The sequence below is a fragment of the Nyctibius grandis genome, chromosome 1 (genome assembly GCF_013368605.1).
Source record: "Nyctibius grandis isolate bNycGra1 chromosome 1, bNycGra1.pri, whole genome shotgun sequence".
Taxonomy (NCBI): Eukaryota; Metazoa; Chordata; class Aves; order Nyctibiiformes; family Nyctibiidae; genus Nyctibius; species Nyctibius grandis.
In genome coordinates, this window is record NC_090658.1 from 16,208,961 (window position 1) to 16,226,291 (window position 17,331).

The following is a 17,331-nucleotide window of genomic DNA, read 5'->3' on the forward strand; positions in this document are numbered from 1 at the left end:
TGGGTATAGGACTAAGTCTGGAAAATATGCTCTCACTTTCAGATCACAGCAATTGCCAACCAAAGAATTCTTGAGCATCTCACTTTAGGGTCCTAGTCCTGTTGTTCTCTCTCATGCAAATTCATGTATGTTTTTGTCTGAACTAAAATACAAGCTCAGACTGGAGACAGTGCTGTGGTTGCACCGTCAATTCCAAAAAGCTGTGGTAGGATAAGGTACATGTGAAGAATTTGGACAGAGATGTTTCAGGCTTAGTTTCAGGGTTCCTCTTCCCCTTTTTAACTTCTCTGGTGTCCATAAGTATCCTGTGTGTATAAATCATCCTTTATGAGCCAAATTACCATCCACAGAGGTGCAGCACGGCAGTGTTCGGTGTTGCAGTGACTTTGGTGAGCCTGCATATTACAGCCACACATCTCATTGTCAGTCCCAAAGCTGATGGATACCCTTCATAAAAGTGATGAGCAGTGATTATAGTTAATTTTTCATTAGTCAGCTTGAGCTAATAAACTCTATATTGCATACAACAAATAATTAGCTGTGAGGAGCATTTATTGAGTGGAAACATGTCCAGTGGGGTTTTACAGTGTTCTGTACTCAGCTGGAAAATATCTAACATTTTTATAAGTGGCCTGGAAGTCAGCATTAAGTCATTGCTGCTGATGTGTGGCTGTTAGAAAGATTTAAAAAAAAAAGTGGTAAATAATAGCGAGGGCAGGGCAATGTGGTGTGTGAATATGATCGCTTGGGAAGCCAGGAGGATTTAAAGAAAGTGAGACTGCAGTGGTGCTAAGTGCTGAGGTATGGCTCTAAGCAAAGAGTGAAGGTTACAGCAATGTAGACAATGTCCTGGAAATATATAATTCTGAGAAGGCACTTGTGGAGTCTCATCTTCTACATTGCTTCGTATGAAACATCATGCGATGCTGTGACAGAGGAGTTTATGGACATAGCTTTGTGGGCACAAAAGGCTAAAATGTAACAGACCTGTTGGAGAGCAGCGTAGGGGAAAGGGACCTGGGGGTCCTAGTGGACAGCAGGATGACCATGAGCCAGCAATGTGCCCTTGTGGCCAAGAAGGCCAATGGCATCCTGGGGTGTATTAGAAGGGGTGTGGTTAGTAGGTCAAGAGAGGTTCTCCTCCCCCTCTACTCTGCCCTGGTGAGGCCGCATCTGGAATATTGTGTCCAGTTCTGGGCCCCTCAGTTCAAGAAGGACAGGGAACTGCTAGAGAGAGTCCAGTGCAGAGCCACAAAGATGATTAAGGGAGTGGAACATCTCCCCTATGAGGAGAGGCTGAGGGAGCTGGGTCTCTTTAGCTTAGAGAAGAGGAGACTGAGGGGTGACCTCATTAATGTTTATAAATATGTAAAGGGCAAGTGTCATGAGGATGGAGCCAGGCTCTTCTCAGTGACATCCCTTGACAGGACAAGGGGCAATGGGTGCAAGCTGGAACACAGGAGGTGTTCCACATAAATATGAGGAAAAACTTCTTTACGGAGAGGGTGACCAAACACTGGAACAGGCTGCCCAGAGAGGTTGTGGAGTCTCCTTCTCTGGAGACATTCAAAACCCGCCTGGACGCGTTCCTCTGTGATGTGGTCTAGGTAATCCTGCTCCAGCAGGGGGATTGGACTAGATGATCTTTCGAGGTCCCTTCCAATCCCTAACATTCTGTGTGATTCTGTGTGAAGAGTTGGGGAGGATTTTACACCCTTTATAGCACTTTGAAGCCAGCTCTGGAGCACATATCAAAGTCTATACCTCAGGTCTGTGGTTCTATGGAAAAAAATTGGAGGATGTGTAACGAGAGCCTGAAAGAGGTTCTATCACAACTGATTTATGTTGTCGAAAGGAAAACTATGCAGTGACTTGATTACAGTGTAAGTGCTTTCAGGGGGAAAAAACACTAGATGCTTACAGTGCTCTTTAGCTGTTCCTAGAAAGCCATAACCAGAACTAAGAAATTCATGCAAGAAATAGAGCACATGATTTCAACAGCGAGCCTTGAAATTCACTGCTGAAAGACTTTCCATTACTGTGTGTCATCATGTTATGAGAAGATATTTTCCTGGAAGACTTGTTTGAGCCCGTTACAAGTTATGAATTAACCAAACAATAATTTTATGGCTGAATATAGGATCAAGTGGCTCAATATTCATATCCTGTGATATGCAGATTAGATTATACCTATGTCTGTATTAGGAGTGTACTATCAATATAAGAATATTTAAGTGCTATGCTAGCATTGTGTTCTTAATGCAGATATAACTATACTTTCCCAGGAATTAACCAAATCATACCAGAAAAAAAGAATGTTTCCAGGTATAATTTCTGTATCCAGAAATAATTACTGTGCTAAACAGTAGCTATACAATGCCTTAAACATGCCAGTCCTATTGCATTAAACTGAGAATGTATTAAACTGCAAAAGAGCAGAAAGAGAATATTGAAAATATTATGCCAATCCTAACATATCATTTATCTTTCTCTTTCTCAGCTTTGTGTATTTATGCATCCATAAATCCTGGTGGCTAGGAAAATGATTATTAGTTAGCCACTTGCTTAGCTATTCTGTCTGATATCTCACAGTTTGTTACATGTATTTTTTCCAGTAGCTGGCTTCAGTTAAAGAGCATTCTGTGGAGTAAGCCTGTGTACAGCTTTTCCAGCTGAGCTGGAGAGATGAGCCATGTTGCAAGAGTCTGTCAGAAATAATCTGCTGTCTGTACACTTTCCTTATCTGCCTCCACTCTGTGGACCTGAGCACAACGGGTGTTCTGTGCAGAAAACAAAATGGGATGTTACTCCAGTCTTTGTCAGAACCATGTTTTAGCCTTGTGCTTTATTGATGGTAAAAATCCATCCTGGCAGTTAGACTTATTTTAATCTTAATTCTGTTTACTTCAGCCTTAGCCATGAAAGTTTGTTTATAAGTTCTAGTGTTCCACTTTGAAAGCAGTGGCAAATCCATGCACATATTAATAAAAATAAGGATGGTAGGCAGTTTCCTTTTGCCATCTAATCTATTGATTCCATGGCAGTACTTTCATGAATGATGGTGGACAGTGGACTGATGGAATGATGTAGTTCTTCCTTCTTAGAGTCCTGAATTTTGTCTTGAAAATATGCTGATTAAACTGGAATGCATTAACATTTTATTAGTAAGCCATCTGCACGTTTTAACTGTTAGTGTATTATCTGCTTAGAATTAGATATTTATTTAATACTTCATCATTCTCAGTACCATCATTTAAAAATAAAAATAATTTAAATAGCATATTGCATTGTAGTTTAATAATGCATTAGTGCTTCATGTTAGAGAAGCTACTAGAATTCATAAAGCTGGAAAGATGATAATATCCTTATCTAATTTCTTCAACATAGTGGGTTTCAGTATGTTTTTAAAAGGTCAAGTGGTTTCCTGAGAAAAACTGGATGTGTAAATTGTGCTAGCAGAGCTATTTTCTTTCAAAAGTTGTTCTTTTCCCAATTTAACATTTCATAGGTGTTTCAAAGTAGAAGTAGAGTCTATGTTTTGGATATTGCATCAGCAAATGGATTTTTGTAAAAGAAAATTAAAAATTGTATCTATTGACAGTTGACTATTGATTACATATTTCCTTGCAAATTCATAAATGCTTAAATGGTTCAATATTGATTGTTTTTTCATTCTGGTGTTTCAACTCAGATTAACTCTGAAAATCAAGCCAATAAATTTAGATCTACACAAGTTAGCTGCCAGCTTTGCATTGTCCATCTAAAATGTGGCCTTGTTGGCTTTAAAACAGAGTAACTCCTCATATGAAAGCGTCTTCTGGGCAAGAGTTTAAAGAATTGGGATATCTTGATTTAGCTGGTGCAGGTCAGATCTGGCATTGGAGTTGTTGGCTTTCTCTTCTAGTTGCTCAAGGCTACCTTGACACCAACTGTCATCTGAAAATATCCAAGAAGAGATCTGTATCTTCAAAGGCCTTTTCAGGCCATAATTTAGCAAGCCACTCGAGAATTGCTTCTGCGGTTGATGTTCAGCGTGTCTTTAAGTACGTTTGCAGAATGGGGTGCACTGAAATGGACTTCCCATATGAGTGGTTGGTGACAACATTGACAGTCTTTCTCACACCTATCCCCCCTCACAGGTGCTTTATTCAGCAGTGGGCCTTTCTCCCATTTTTACACAGAGTATACAAGAAGACATTAAGCACAGATTTCAGGAAAGTGATAATTATGTTATGGTAACCATCTTTTCCCTCCCTTGAGAACTTCCTAAATCATAAAAGAAGGAACCTATAGAAGTTTTGGACATAGAAATCCAGAGCATTTGAGCAATGCAATTTTCACTTTTCTTCAAAATCAGAATCTCAAAGTAAAATAAAATGTTTCACAATAACTCTCAGTTTTCTCAGTTAGACTACACAAAAAACTGAGGTGAAACGTAATCACAAGGGGAAAACGCTTAGCTAGTTGGAAACACTTCGCAGATTTAAAAAAAAAGCTGTATTTCGTAAAAGTTACTGTGACATGCTACATATCACAGATTAAATGGAAAATATTAGTGAAGCTTTTTTTAAAAAATATGTAATTAAGGAATCAGAGTATTTCACCTTTTAAGAGATAAAACTAAATCACTGCTGGGAGTCTACCCCCAGCCATTACGCTGTTGCGTGGTGGACTGCTCGTTATAGTGCTGCAGTCCTAAAGCACTCCTCTGCTTTTATCTCAGTGAGCATCTGTTTCTATTATTTACAGTTTCTGTTTCTATGTCTTGCCAAAAGCGTTAAAAAACCCCTATGTGTACAACTTTAAACTTTTCTATTTGAAATAGATTATTCTTTTATAGTACAATGTCTGCAAGGCATGCATACACAAATTGAAATGCCACTTTTGGACAGAACTGAAAGTCTGGAGCTTGCTTTGGCCAAGGGCTGCTTTTTTTTTCCTGCACTGCTGACACAAAACAGATTTTTATCTCTTAAAAGCCATTTTCTATCTATATGGATGCATTTGGTTTCTTCTGCTTGGCAAAGGCTTGTCCAAATAATGACCTCACTTTTGTTGTTTCCATTGCCTCGTGTGTAATCATGCATATTCCTAGAAGAACAGGCTGATGCAGCCTCTGCAGATGTAGTGAGTGTGACAAAGCACCTGTATGTTCCAGGACTTTGGGGCATAGTGGTGGTTAAATCTAGCATTTTCATGCTTCGTGAAAGAACATGAAATCGACATTTTTAATATTTGCAGTTTCAGTCAAGTTAGTTTGCGTGCTGTTGATGAGGGTTGCTGCTGATCGTCTTGGATTTCTTACGGGTTCTTTATGTCTATGGTCATGTAATGACCATGAAATTATCCTCGCTGCACCCTGCATTGCCTCCAGTCTTCTAGAGCATTTCAATTGCAGTGGCTTTGGTGATCGCAACTGAAGGCTAAACTCTATTTTTCTGTTACAAATCACATAACCAAGAGCAGAATTTAACCCCAGAAGATTTTTTTTAATTGTTTCAGATAACTTTTCATGCTGCAAATGGTCCAGAAATAATATATAGAAAAAATATCTAGAATTTTCCAAAGCATTTCACTGACTGCAATAAAATGCCATGATATGAGCAATGACCTCTTGACAGTTTGTCCTATTCAATCCTCAGAACTAGCAGTGAGATTAAATTTAATTAGAAGACTTGCACATAGTTAATAAGACCTTTCTTATTGATGGCTTCTACCTGAATACTGGATGGATACTCATGGGGTTACAGACCAACAGAAATTTAAAATAAGAGCTGAGCACAGTGTTTTCCATTTGCCATTGTTCATTTATATAATGTGAGTATTATTTCTGTCAAGAGACATTCTATATAGCAGCTTTTTGCTAACATGAAGATCATCTAGATTGCTACCTGGACGAAAGTCAGAAAAACACATTCGGCGTTTGCGATCTCAGACCTAGCTAATTTTAGCTTCAGTAGGTTGAAATATTCTCCATTTTCAAGCTGTTGAAAACCTATTGAATAAGAAACTGCATACAGTCAACTTCTGGTTAAATTTCTATAGGAAAAGTAACCTTAAATGCTGTGACATGATTTAGAAACAGTTCAGAGTCCTTTTACCTTGGAGAACTGCAAAATGTCACTGTTGGAGTGATGTGGGGCACAGTACTGTACTTATAACAATTCATTTTTTATACTTTCATCTTCCTTTTTAATGATTTCTATCAATTTTCCTGCCTATTTTAGCAGCAGCCATACAATATTAGCTCCTTAAATGCTGCACAGGCAGTACAAAGGATCTTTTTAAAACTCCTGATAACAAAATATGACCTTTAATTTATCAGACGAGTCCTATGTTTTCTTATCTCCTTCTTGTTGCTTTTCATCTTCTCTTGCTTACTTTTGATACAATACACCAATCTCTCAAAGTAAGCAATCCCACACTGCACAAACTGAGATAGATATTGCATTGTAGAGAGGAAGTGAGAGTCAGGAAGAGCACACTCTTCGTTTAATTACTAATTAATCCAGTGAAAAATAATCAAAAACAAAACAGGGCGGAAGGTAGTTGATTTGAAGTGAAGGTTCAGATCTCCCTGAGAGGTTAATGAGAGTTCTCAGTTTTATCCTGTAGAAAGTTGTAAAAATATGATTGATTTTGTTTAATACTCAGGCATGAAACGAGGAGCTTACAGGTGAGCATAAGGTGTTTTAGTACAGTCTGTAGTATCAGTGGAATGGGAATCAAGTTACCCATACATCTTTCAATAAATCTAGTAATTGGATTCTTCTTTAAGGGACCCTAAGTTTTGCTTTGTGTTTAGCAGTGTTATAAGCCACCAATGAGAGATTTCACTCTGCTGTGAAGACTGCTGTCAGTCATTCTGTGACCAGAATATCCTCTTGGAATACTTAATATTCGTTACAAGGAATTTGGGAGTCCCTGTAGAGTGAAAAAATATTATGTTATGGTCATTTAGCGTGAACTTGTCAGGTTTGACACTTTCAGGTTTGGAGAAGTCATACCTCTTGAAGAAGTCATACCTCATGGTGGTTTCTGTTTTTATAGTTTATCTCTTCTGGAATAAGGTAAGGTATTGTAGAGTTGCACTCTTACGTTTTTGCTACAGGTTCTTTCTCGAACTTTAGAGTTTCTTTGCACTTCTGTCTTCTCATCGCACCAACGGTAAGGTCAGTTCAAGATGTCCAATGGGAAAAAACACACATCCTAGAACTGTGTGTCTACCTTCCCTGTGAACACTGGAGGAGGTCTAAATCACCCTTCTGAATATGTAACTCCTTGTACAATAATCTTTGAGGCTGATCACTGTATCTTCCATCTCTCCCAATTTGTCATCCTACACATTGTAACAGATAGAGCTGGCATATTTTAGCAACAGAGAAAGACACACAGCTTCATCTGATCCATCCAGAACTCATTCCTGGATCAAATACCAGAGAGCCAAGTCTGTAAGCACTCAGAAAAAATATAGGTTGGAGCAATGTCAGTGTCCCAAACAAACACAGTTGTTTCCTGGGGTGGACCTGAACCTCTTGTCCTCTGCCCTATCCAACCCAGTCTCATGCCCGTATATCCTGGACCTAGGCTGTTGTGATGGAAAAGGTGATCTTGTGTTTGCAGGCACAAAGGCAAGCTTGCTAATGGCTGCTGAGGACAAGATGCTTGTGCATAATAGTAGGCTTGTTTATGAAGGCAACAGGCAGGATGGGATGTGCTGCAGACTACTTGGGAGCTAAGTTTGTTAGAAGCAAGACTTGCTAGAGGTCTACAGTGAAAGGTGAAGTAAGGTTATGCCCTAGGACATCCTACTCATCGTGGATGTAAAGTTTGGGAACATACTTTGGGTCTGCAGCATACGTGTGGATGGGGAGCCCTACCCTGAGTGACTTCTCGAAGGGGCCTTTGGTCAAATAGAGCAATGTAGACATAGCGACTGAGTTCCTTAGATGACAGTTAAAGACTATTTAAATTTGAATCTTAATATAGCTTTAGAGAGTGTCTGCATATTGGCTATTTGAAACGCTTTACAGTCTGAATCTATTGTATTGTTAACATCAATTTACATGCGATTGTGATGACACTGAAGGCATCCACATATGGGCAAGACATGCAGCCAGTGTGAACACCAGCATGACCATATTACATGCAAGTCACGTAGAAGTTTGTGCTTGCAATTGATAGCACTGCAAATTTCACTCCCTCTTTTGCTGGGAAGAGGCAAGCTGCATGTGCAAAATCATCTGTTGTACAGATTATAGACCACAGTCTTTGCATCGCCAGTTTATTGCAACAGTAATGTGTATTTGTATACACAGGTGTGTGCACAGTAACAGTAATAGATGATTCTGAAGAACTTTAGTATGGGCCATTACTGAGATTGTGCTTTTGTTTCCTAGCCTGGCCATGTGAGACACTGTGTGGGCTGTTTGCCCCTGTAACACAGAGCTGCTGTGGCTTCCTCCCAGGCCATGCAATTGATGATTCAGTCGGGTTTCATCCCTAACTGCATCTGGAGGAATGATATGGGTCTCTGCCTTCCTCTTGCGGATGTCAGGAGAGTCATGATTCAGAAACAGAAGTGTCAAGATCACGATGAGCAAAACTATGGAGAGAGGGGCTGTTTATAAATGGAGATAGACCTTAGTTTCATCACTGTTATTTATTTCCCTAGCAGATCTCTGAGACTAACAAGGTGAATTTGTATTCCGTTAAAGCGTTTGTTTCAAAGAAAATATTCTCTAGTCTTGGTTGTTCTTCACAGACTCTCGATTTTCAACCTTCTTACTTACTCTCTTTCAAGGATGCTGCTATTTCACATCAATAACTGACACCTTTATTTCAGAGAACAAAATAGAATTACACTCCAGCACTGACAATATAATAAATCAGGAGGGATAAAATACATATTAGTGAAGTTCACATAGTTGGTTTGTCCCAGCTGACCTATAGATATAAAGGTATGATTAAAGTTTTTTTGGACTGCTCCTTCTCAATCTTGCCACAAGATTTAGCTCCAACTCAAAGATTTGACCTTTGCTGCTCCTCTTTGCTTACCTTCTTTGGAATTATTGTTATTCCCTTGAAGTCTTTCTGCTTGTACAGAATTAACACTGTGTTGTGACAAAATATTATCTATTTGGCAGAAGAATGAAGCCATCTAGAATTCAATCAGGTTAGACAATGTCATGGTGCACATCCTGAGTGAATAACTTCTATCTAGCTTTTTTAATCAAAGAAATCTCAGCCATATAACCAGGAAGTGTCATGCTGGATAGTCACATAGCTGTCTACAATTAAAGTTTAGGCATATCAGTTGTTTTTTATGAATTATGGTTGAAAAGCATGCCTGCCAGAGCACTTAATCTTTCAGATGGGTAAGAGAAATAAAATCTCAAAGCCAGGTTTATTTAGAGTATAAAAATATTTACTAACCTTCTTGGAAGTGTTTTTACTGAAGAAGTTCCTTGTGGGTTCACCATATTCGTAAAAACAAGCATAAATAAAGGAAGCATGAGAAAAGTGCACTAAATACTCCTGAGAAAAACGATATGTGCTATTTATGTTTTCCCTACTGGGGATGAGATTACCAGATGAAGTAAATGCACATAGTTTTACTGAATTCAGTGGGGCTATCCAGATTCATTGCAGCTGAGTGTATGACCCCAACCAGCCATTTGGGAAGAAGCAGTTACTGAAAAGATGTGTATTTTTCACAATGTAATAATAGGATATTGTTGCTTTTAATGTTGTTTCCACTATTTTCAATGCTATGTATCATTTTTTTAATGTAGCTGTTAAGTTACCCATGTGACTACTAATTTCATCATTACTAAACCTATACATTCTCCTTGAAACTAAAGCTGGATAAGTTCCACACCATTTCCCCCTAGCCCTTCCATTTATATTATCTACTAGAAGAATTTAATTTAATGTAATAGTGTCAAATTGCAATGCATTTGACAATGCACTTTTCCTCTGATGAGGGATGGGCTAATGTAATCAGCAATTATTTTTTTGTGTGACCTTTACAAATCAAATAGCCATTTTCTTGCTTTTCATTTGTATTTTGCTCTCAGTGGTGCAAGACTACTGCAGTTAGTATAAAACATAATTTATACATAGAATCACATTATAATAGGGTGCACTATTCTCAAAAAACATATATACTGCATGGACTTTTTAATGAAATAATTCAAAGAAATGTGTAAGCTGGCCAAGACTAAATTTATGCTGTTTAATTCACAGAGGAGTTTCCACAATCAGTATAGAGATGTCCTGGAGCAGCTGCCAAGTAGTGCAAGTGAGAGGCAGCAATAAACCTTGTCTAGGGTAAATCTCATGTTAGTAACGGAATTACGGTAGAGAGATGCTATAGTATTAGGGATCCAAACTGGTGACTGCAGGTGGTCCTTCTACCAAATCCCCCTTGAAAGAGAGGGTTCTCCTACCAAATGCGTAATAGAGATGTCCTGGAGCAACTGCCAAGAAGTGCAAGTGAAGGCACCAATAAACCTCATCTAGGGTAAATCCCATGTTAGTAATGGAATTACAGTAGAGAGATGCCATAGCATTAGGGATCCAGACTGGTGACTGCAGGTGGTCCTTTTACCAAATGCACTCACTGGTTGAATAAACAATATAAGAGTTTAATGCCTTCCCAAAGTATGCAGTTGTGAACATTGTTTCATTTTGACATGACTATATGATTCTTCTGAGGTCTAGGGAGCATTTGCTCATGAAAGGCCTCCAGTGAGTAACAGTGGATGAATGTGATAAGGGAATGATGATCTACATCCATGAGACTTATTTCCATTGCGTTAATAGATTCCTTATGCCTGCAAACCTCTTCTGAACAATTTACCCTTTTCTTATAAATGGCATAGAAGAATCCTACCCACCTACCCTTTTTTTTAAAAAAATATAGATAACAAAAAAGCATACCAAACAAAACCTCATGATTCATTTGTTTTAAGTTAAGGAAACCTTTTGGAAATAGGACATTTTCTCACTTATTCAGTGAATCAACTGATAATGCCTCAAAAAAACCTGTAGAAACATCTTATTGAAAAGCAAAACATAAGTGTTAAAAGTAACTGTCTGTCAGGGAATATAAATTATTTACTCACTGGTGTGTGTATATATATATATTTTTAATAGAAGATACAAATCCAGAACAGAAACATGGAGAATCACACTACTTATCTTTGTTCCCATGTTGATCAAATGACATTTTTCATATTTTTCTATACTTCTCAAATTTCCATTTAGTCACAAGAAGTTTGTTGTAAATGAAGAAGCCCAGGATGAAGAGCAGTAATTTTAGAGATCATAACAGGGAAAAAATAATTTAAGACATTCTGTATTCTCACAACATCACAAGAGTTGTGTTCTGAAGCCTTTTATTCTAAATTTTCAGTTTCTTGGAAAGGCAGAAAAAGGAAAGTTTCAGTAAAATATTGTTTTGCACAGAATGTTTTTGAAAGTTGAGAATAGAGCTAAACATACATATGAAAAAGTGTATATATTTTTATATGTACACACATGCACTTTTTAATATTGACATGCATATAGAAGTTCACATAGCATATGTGCCCAGAGAAGCCGTGGAACCAACTTCTGTGGTTGTCCAGAGAAGTTCTGGATGCCTCATCGCTGGAAGTGTTCAAGGTCAGTTTGAATGGGCTTTGAGCAACCTGATCTAGTGAAAGATGTCCCTGCCTATGGCAGGGGGGTTGAACTAGATGATCTTCAGATGTCCTTTCCAATCCAAACCATTCTATGATTCTACATTGGAAAGTGAATAGAAAGGGACATCCTCTCAAAAGAAAATAGATCAGCTTTTGGCATGGTGAACTATGTCCATGCTAAACCAAATGAGGGAAACATGAAATATGGGAAGTAGCAGTTCACATCACTGCAGAATAAGTATCTGCATAAAACCACCACGGTTTTTGGCACAGAAGCTGTTGCTTTTGCTGTTTCTGTGGGCTATGGTACTGATTCTTCCTCACAAGCCTGTTATGGCTTGTGATGCTGATAGTGGGGATAGTTGTCTGACAAACTAGAACATTGATTTTCCAAATTTGGATAATTCTTTGGTTTGATAATTAGCGTAGGATCCTTCTAGCTCAAGAAAATGTATTTCTGAGCACTACGTGGGCTACTGCATCCTGTACTTACATTTCCACTGCAGATACAGGACATGGTTCATTGGTGGGTTTTTGAAGTGAAAGACAGCATGCACATTTGAGTTAGTAAGACTGACTTTGGATTTGGACCTGAATTAGAAATGACTGCTTTTTACTCATCTGCCTCTTCTTATCTCTCAGGTTCTTTACTAATATGAACCAATACAATGGAAGAAAAAGCTATTGTAAAATACTGCTGCCACCAAAAACCTGTATATTGAAGGAAATATTTAGGTTTACCATTTTCCCAAGAAAAGTTTTAAGTAGAAGACATGGTTTTCTGAGGGATCACACCTATATCATTCAAACACAAAAAGCTATAATTAGAAATAAATATTTAAAATTATTTGCTAATTATTCCTTGTTGTCTGATATTTTTCTGACTGTACCAACCTTATTTTATGTCATTGTTTTATTTAAAGAAGTCAAAGATCTCTGCACAGACTGAGAATAGGTATGTTTTGCAAATATGACAAGTTTGTGTTTTGCATTGTGAGTTGGTTAGTTCTTAATTTATGAAACCCCACTACAGATGGCCTCTTGCTAAATTTTAAAGCACTTCCACATTTCAGAACCAGGCTACCTTTCAGCAAATCACTTTTGTCAAAGCCTTGGTGTTCCTTGAAGACTTTGTCAATGTGTCCTATGAGAATGTACAAATGGTGAATACCCTGGTCTGTTCTGTACCATATATTTGAATCTCTGGAATTTATTTAAATGAAGCGAATAAGAATGTATTTTTTCTGACTAGGAAATAAGTTACCGCAGGTCTGTTTCTAGACAGCAGAAGTAAGTGTGCCGTAGATGGTGATTAAGAGTTGTGGTGTTCTTTAAATGACTAACCTGGAGTGAGAGGTTGGATGTCTTTTGAAAACTTAAACCTGTTTCACCTGAACATGTTTAACTAGTTAATAAGAAACATCAAAAAAGACAAAACCCTGAGGTCAATGATCATTTTTTGTAAAGCCATTCGATGATGTTTAAATTTGTTTTTTGGGTCTGTCTATAACATAAGTTTTAATAACCTAGCTCAAATGCAGATTTCTAATTTTCAATTAACATAGGAATAATTTTGTTTGCTAAAATAAAATAACTGAATGAATGAAAAGTCTGAACCATGAAATGTTCTAGGTAGCACTTTTTAAAATTCCAAATTTCAAAAAATCATGTGGCAACTGTATAGCTCAAGCTTTAAGTATTAACTTTTAACCTTTGACCTTACAGATTTTAACCAATGAAATGTCTCTTTAAACTTTAAAGGAAACAATGATAACGAGCGCCTGGCGATTGCTAGACAGCGAATTCCATATCGACTTGGTCGAGTAGTTGATGAATGGCTACTCGACAAAGGTAAAAAACATTGATTAAAACTTCAAATAAAAAAATAATTTGAACATAACCAAGTAGTACTTCATTGTAACACTAATAAACATAAAAAATAAATTTCAGTAAAACTAAATTAAAAACAAATTAAAAAAGTAAAATATAGAGTAATATTTGCATACCTTGTATAATAATTTCTATACATTTCTAGAAGTACCAGCTGTTTAATAATCTTACCCTGTTAACTTAAGGTTAAAGGGACTGTAAATATAATCCACTAACTCAATCTATGAAGGTACTCATAGTAAACATTAACCAAAAATTATAAATCATTCATAGATTATATTACATGTTTCAGCATCTAAATTATTAACTAAAAATATATGTAGTTATGATATGTTCATTACGGTCCTGAAAAAAAATTTGTTTAAACTGTAGGTATCTTAAATAGTGGGCAACATGAATTGCCAATCAAAATGAAGTCCCTTTAACGTTTGCAACCTTCTAAGGGGATTTTGGAACAAACAATAATTAAAACAGAACTTAAAGTTGTGTGCATGCTTTTTGTGAGCAGAAACCAATCTGCTAAAGTGACTATTCTATTTACTAAGAGGGGTACTGTTGCTGAGGATTTCTCTGTTTAATGGAAATGTGCCATGATTTCTCCATCGGTATATGTATCATTTCTGAAGCAGCTTTTACATCTAAAATCTTTTATTTTAATTGATAGCCTTGCTGAAAGCCAATCAGACATCTATTTTTGAATCTGCCTCTGAGATACTCAGTGTGAACCATGTGTTTCTTTTCAGTGTGGATGTTGAAGAAAAACATTTGAATACAAAAATGAAACATTTGATTAAAAATGTAAATATTTTATTCACTTATGTAGAGATATAACAGATTACTGCATAACATATTCTTTAAAATTCACTGGACCTAGTGACTTGGCATATTTATAAACTCTGTGTGTATATACATATTTGTATATGTCTATACATACATAAACTCACATGTACATACTTAGAGCTATAGGCCCTATGCTGTATTGTGTGGAAAAAACTTTGAAATGTTGGCAGACTTGAAGAAAAATTAATCTTAAGGAATTAGAAACCTGGCATTCTTGACACACACCAAAAGGCTGAACACTGCTTTCAAGTAAAAGGGAGAGGGGTATCATTTGTAGTACTAAACACATTTGCAAATATATTTGATTGGCCTTTTAGCAAAAAAAAAAAAATAATTCCCAAAACATTGTAAATTAAGAAAAATGCAAATGCTCTCAAAATTTATGCATTTCATGGACACCTCATTAAAAAGCAATGAATTATGAGTCAAATCCTTTTCTTATAGTTTATTGCTCTCATTATTCACCCCATGAAAATCTGTTATCACTCATGTAGATTATAGTGTTCACAGTCAACATTTTTGCATGTATATAATATTATCTTCACAGGACGTCAGCTCACAATCTTCAATAGCCAAGCAACCATAAAAATTGGAGGCAAGGAACGTGGCCATCCTTTCCAAGGCCAGCTCTCTGGTCTTTACTACAATGGCTTGAAAGTTCTGAATATGGCAGCAGAAAACGATGCCAACATCATGATAGAAGGAAATGTGAGACTTGTTGGTGAAGTGCCTTCCTCTATGACAACTGAGTCCACAGCCACAGCGATGCAGTCTGAGATGTCCACATCAGTCATGGAAACAACCACCACTTTGGCCACAAGCACTGCTAGAAGAGGAAAGACCCCGACAAAAGAACCTATTGGTCAGGTTAGTCTGCTTTCTCACCTTTTGCAAATATTTTCGCATCCTTGAGTGTGGCTTCCTATATCGCGTTCACTCTGCAGATGAAATTGTTCCTGTTGAAGAAATCCATGAATTACAGAAAAAAGTTCTGTACCATACATGGTTCATGGATGTGATGTTGATCAGCATTTAGAGGCAAAGTAAGGACTTTGCTCTTCTTCTAAATTAGGCACACCTACCAATTCAGATTTTTCTTGTGCTGAGTTTTATTGCCCTGTCATCCATCTTCATAGTGGTGCATATTTTTAAATACTCTTTCTTCCTTTGATGACTTATATCGATTATTTTCAGTGTAGGAATGCAGGATGTCTGGAATTAGAGATAATGAAATGAAGTGGTGACTTTATCCATGAGACAGAGAAAAGAGACCGAGTTTGAAGAGGGAACAGAAAGAAAGTGTGAAGACAAAAAGTTGCAAGAGGCTGGAAAAGAAGGAATTAGCAGTTTCTCTGGTCCCGTGGTTTATCATCATCTTGGGCAGAATTCCTCATAAGAAGCAGTGGCAGCAGAGGGAATTAAGAGCACTCTGCACCCTGGGAGACTCAGGCTCCAAGTCAGAGGCTGTTGGTTACTGTTTGTTGAGGTTATTTGCATCTCATTAATTTAGTGGTATGTTTAGTAGCTTTCAGGTTTTGTCAGGATCTCTGTATAATATGTGGAGGAATTTAATTATCATGAAAAGGAGAGGGAAAAACAGGTGAGTGAATTAAGTACCTTCATCTTGTGGATACCCTGAGTAACAGCATTCAGACTTTGTCCTTTAAAAAACTAAAACTTACCAGGACATTTCTGTGGCAGAGAAGATTCTTTTATATTTATTCTGCCTAAAAAAACAAAAAACAAGCAAACAAACAAAAAAAAACACCACCAAAACCAGAACAAAAAACCCTAAAAAAACCCAAGACCACCAAAAAAAACCTGTACACTGCTAAAAGCTTTTCCTATATTCACTCAGTTCATATTCTTGCTTGTGCGCTCACTGTGCCATCAAGCCATGACAGCTACGCTCTAAGATCCAGAAGTAGGACAAGGAGCGAAGAAAGTGTCATGAGATGTAGGGAGGAACAGGAGCACGGCATGGTGAATGAGGTTAATTTTCTCAAGAATGGAGGAGAACATGCTGATTAGACTGGGAGGCTGAGGTCAAGTTGCCTGTTTTCTGTGTAAAACCTCAACTCAGAGTTTGAATTTGATCAGGGCATCGAACTCAACATTTCAGCTTTTACGTCTGTAATACTTTATACTATGGACTGAAAACTACAGTGATGTAAAAGTAAAAATTATTATCTTATAAACTGAACCAGAACATTTAAGTTAAGTGAGCTTTTAAAAAACCATTTTGTCTTGTATTTTCAAAAAAAATATAGGTTTTATGCATTTTCCTTGTTTTATTTAAAGTGCGTGAGAATCCAATGGGGAAAAAAAAGGAGGGCAACTAAAACCCAACTAGAGATACATGGAACCAGCTGCCTCCAAAAAATTGCATCCATCTACAGTGTTTTTATTAAATAGGCAATAAATTTCCTTTTGTTATTAATTCTGTTTTAAATAGTGACTCCCACTTTATTATCCAACTAGTCTGATCTCAGTATTTTGCAGGAACAAAATGTTAAATTTCATCAAATTTACACAGAGGAAGATGCATCTAAAAAGTCCAGGACATCCTCACATTGTGGAAGAATTTGGGCTAAATTAATGCTACTAAATCAAAATTTTAAACTACATTAAACTGTTCTAACAGTTCTGAGAATGCTTTTGGCCTCTGCCACTCCCTCAGGTAACTCCCAGGCACAATTCGGGAGGAAGAACATCACAGGGACCATTCCCAGTTGGCACCTTGCAAGATCTTTGGACGATGGGAGTTTACTGGTATAGTTGCTTTGCCAGCTGGCCTCAGTTTCCAGGAATATTCTCCAGTATGATTTACTCACTTGTTTGGATGTCTAGCCACTGAGATTTTTCTTTTTGAGGTGTTCCAATGGCATATTTGAGGAAGAAAACAGTTTAT

At 37.3% G+C, this 17,331-nt stretch overlaps 1 protein-coding gene across 11 annotated transcripts in view; it reads left to right on the plus strand.

The window, feature by feature from the left end:
• The window catches only part of NRXN1 (neurexin 1), a 743,394-nt gene that overhangs the window by 627,283 nt on the left and 98,780 nt on the right, over positions 1 to 17,331 (plus strand). For 6 of the 11 annotated variants that reach the window (XM_068402487.1, XM_068402550.1, XM_068402638.1 and 3 more), the window contains one exon: positions 14,968 to 15,287. In XM_068402487.1, coding sequence (XP_068258588.1) covers positions 14,968 to 15,287 — 320 coding nt within the window. Of the gene's footprint in view, positions 1 to 13,451; positions 13,542 to 14,967; positions 15,288 to 17,331 lie in introns of all 11 variants that reach the window. The other 5 variants (XM_068402153.1, XM_068402237.1, XM_068402316.1 and 2 more) reach the window with 1 other exon arrangement.